Source organism: Nicotiana tomentosiformis, chromosome 2, assembly GCF_000390325.3.
Source record: "Nicotiana tomentosiformis chromosome 2, ASM39032v3, whole genome shotgun sequence".
Classification (NCBI taxonomy): Eukaryota; Viridiplantae; Streptophyta; class Magnoliopsida; order Solanales; family Solanaceae; genus Nicotiana; species Nicotiana tomentosiformis.
In genome coordinates, this window is record NC_090813.1 from 58,071,089 (window position 1) to 58,074,355 (window position 3,267).

The window sequence follows — 3,267 nt, forward strand, 5'->3', positions numbered from 1 at the left end:
TCATTTATGGACGACAACAACGTTATCTGCTGAAGTTGACAAAGACGTTTCTCCTTGTGTTTGCACTTGTTTTTCCTTTCTGAACCTAAAGACATAAACAAACGCGGAAACTGCAAGCAAAACAATACCGGTTGCTCCACACACCAAGCTGGAAATCAATAATGCTCCCCTCACGTTATCTTTACTGCTGTGGTGAACTGGCATTCCTCCTCTGTCGCCGCCAATCCACGTCAAGTTCTTTGCAATCGGCAGCGCCACCGGCGGCTGAGCATTCCGTCGGCCACCGCCGCCGAAGAATGAGAGCATCTCCGGAACGTCGTCGTTTGTTGTTGGTGTGGATGAAAAGTCTTGATTTGTCAACCCGTGCTCCGCTGGACGGAGCTCTCTACCGTTGGATTGCAAAGACATTATGGACAATAATATCATAAATGTGATGATAACAACGTTTTGGAAATATTGCCTCATTGTAATTTTCCAGGTGTGGTGTTATTTAAGGTTTGTGTCTCTCTCTTGATTGTAGAATGAAAAAGAGTGGTAATACTGATATATGAAATTTTTTGTTGTGTGCTATAAATGAAGTGGGAGGTCATGTGGTAGTTAGCCAGTTTGTCAAATTCCATAATCCATACAAAGGACGCGTGATTTCTTGTCGGCTCAGACTGAGAACAGATTTCGGGAAAAGGGTATATTTCGTTTGGTTTGTTAACTGGATTAACGAATTCTTTGGTTAAAGAAGTTTTACTTTATCAAATTGCTTTTAAAAATATTTACATAAAAGTGAACTATTAGCCTTTGACCAAGTTTCTTCGAGCTGAAAAAATACTTTTTTTTTATTTTATATAAAGTTGAAGTGTTTGGCCAAATTTTTAGGAGAATAAAAGATGATTTTGAGTAGAAGTAGAAACAGTTTTAAATAAGTAGAAAAAAGTAATTTTTTCTCGAAAGTATTTTTTTGAGAAGCATTTTTAAGAAAAATACACTTAGAAATACTTTTTAAAAGCTTGGCCAAATATTAATTGCAGCGTAGAAGTGTTTTTCAAATTAATTAGTCAAACACAAACTACTTATTACCTAAAGTACTTTTGAAAAAAAAATATTTGACAAAATAAGCAGATTTTTCCAGCTTAGCCAAACAGATTATGCATGTGCTCCATGGTTACTTGGCGCTATTCAACCATGTACAAAAAAATAGATGCTATGATATTTTGTGACTATAAAAGTATTGTAATTAAGGATAAAATAAAAATTAAAGTTAAATTTCTTTTAAATGAATGGATTTTCATAATGTCTCAACCAATATACATATACATAAAATTCTGGATTTCTCTAACATATTTTATACCTTAATTTTGTATAACTCTCACAAGTTTTGAAAATTTAAGTTCATTTAACTAATCAAATTAAACTCAGTTATAAACCAACTTTTTAACTAACAAGTTATTTTCCTTAATTTGCGTACCAAACACCGAAAAATAAATAAGATTACTACTTATTTTCTAAGAAACCATTTTCTTGGAAAACATTTTTCCCAAACGCACCCCAAGTCTTAAATATTTTGGATGAGGATTAATTAAGTTAAGCATGCTGCTCCTTGTGAATCGGAAATTTTTTTTAAAAGAAAAAGAGAGTGGGGGGGGGGGGGGGGAGGAGACTGCTTTATCTATATAACACACAAAAATCAAATGCCCTAACACCTATCAATAATGATTAATGGGTCAGGCATTTGGTATGCTTTTATGATTGTGCTGCATTTAGTCAAATGGCTTTTGGAAAAAGATGTCTTAAATATTAAAATCTAGTGCATAGGTTTGGGGACCTTTTGAAACATGGTCCATAATAGCCTCAATCATGCAAACATGTGGTTGACTCTAAAGTTAGTTTTATTAAGAAAGTATCATATCTAATTTTAAAGTTTAAATATTTTAGTTGAGATATATAAATTTTGAGGATAGAACAACTTAGAGATGTCTCACGATGAAAAAAGAAAAGTTTGATATAAGTTGAAAATAGAAATATTGGTTATACTTCTGTTGCCTCCGGTCATTTTAGTTGTCATATTTCTCATTTCGAAAGTGAATTTGACTAATCTTCAAAATTAAATTAAATTAGATCAATTTAATATTTTTAATTATAATTCAAATATTAGAAACTATGTAGATAGTATTACTATAACGACCCGACCGGTCGTTTTAAGTATTTACGCTCCTTTCAACTATTTGAAATATTGAATAACTTCCTACGAGGTATTATGATTTGTGTAAATTATCGGTTTTGGTTTTAAGGTACTTCGGAGTTAGCTTGGAAGAATGAATTTTATGTTGGAAGCTTAAGTTGAAATAGTTGACCGGATATCGACTTATGTGTAAACGACCTCGGAATGGAGTTTTGATAATTCCAATAGCTCCGTATGGTGATTTTGGACTTAGGAGCATGTCCAAAAAATTATTTGGAGGTACGTAGTGGAATTTGGCTTGAAATACCGAAAGTTGAATTTTTGAAAAGTTTGACCGGGGGGTTGACTTTTTGATATCAGGGTCGAAATTTAATTCCGTAAATTGAAATAGGTATGTTATGTCATTTATGACTTGTGTGCAAAATTTGAGGTCAATCGGACTTGATTCGATAGGTTTCGGCATCGAATGTAGAAGTTGGAAATTTCATAAGATTAAAGTTTCAAGTGAGTTCGCACAAGACCCAATTTTGAACGAGAATATCTACATATATATATATATATATATATATATATATATATATATATATATATATATATATATATGGGGTTATCTGATGATCTCCCTATCAAATGAAAGATCTTCGAGTCTAGTTTCTAACGCTTCAAACCGTTCGTCATTTGGACATTCCTACAAGAAATTATGACCAAATTACCAAAGTCTGGAAAAATGCGATTATGCGATCAATTCTGCGATCGCAGAACCATTATGCGATCGCAGAAGTAGTTATGCGACCGCAAAATGGTCGCAAACCTGTCCAGTGAAGCCCATTTCTGGGCATTGGGGTGTATTTTGCGACCCGCATACCCATTCTGCGGTCCATTATGCGACCGTAGACCTGCTTCCGGAGGGTTGATTTTTCTATTTTCATAACCCGACCCAATTTTGATAAATAGGCTTTGGGACTCATTTTGGAGCAAAAATCTGACATTTTTAGAGAGAAGGAAGAGTGTTCTAGAGAGAGGAAGAAGCTCAAGTACTTTGTTCATCAAGATCTTGTTTAAGCTTTGAAATCCAACAAGGAAATATCACAAGA

The 3,267-nt window shown here is 33.8% G+C and overlaps 1 protein-coding gene across 1 annotated transcript; it reads right to left on the reverse strand.

Moving 5' to 3' along the window:
* On the reverse strand, positions 1–408 carry LOC104085598 (uncharacterized). Its single transcript, XM_009589676.4, has one exon. The coding sequence runs from the start codon at positions 406–408 to the stop codon at positions 1–3; it is 408 nt and encodes a 135-aa protein (XP_009587971.2).
* Between the last annotated feature and the right edge of the window lie 2,859 nt (positions 409–3,267).

Coding starts and splice junctions, on each gene's coding strand:
- LOC104085598 (XM_009589676.4), bottom strand. CDS start 408: ATGTCTTTGCAATCCAACGGTAGAGAGCTCCGTCCAGCGGAGCACGGG.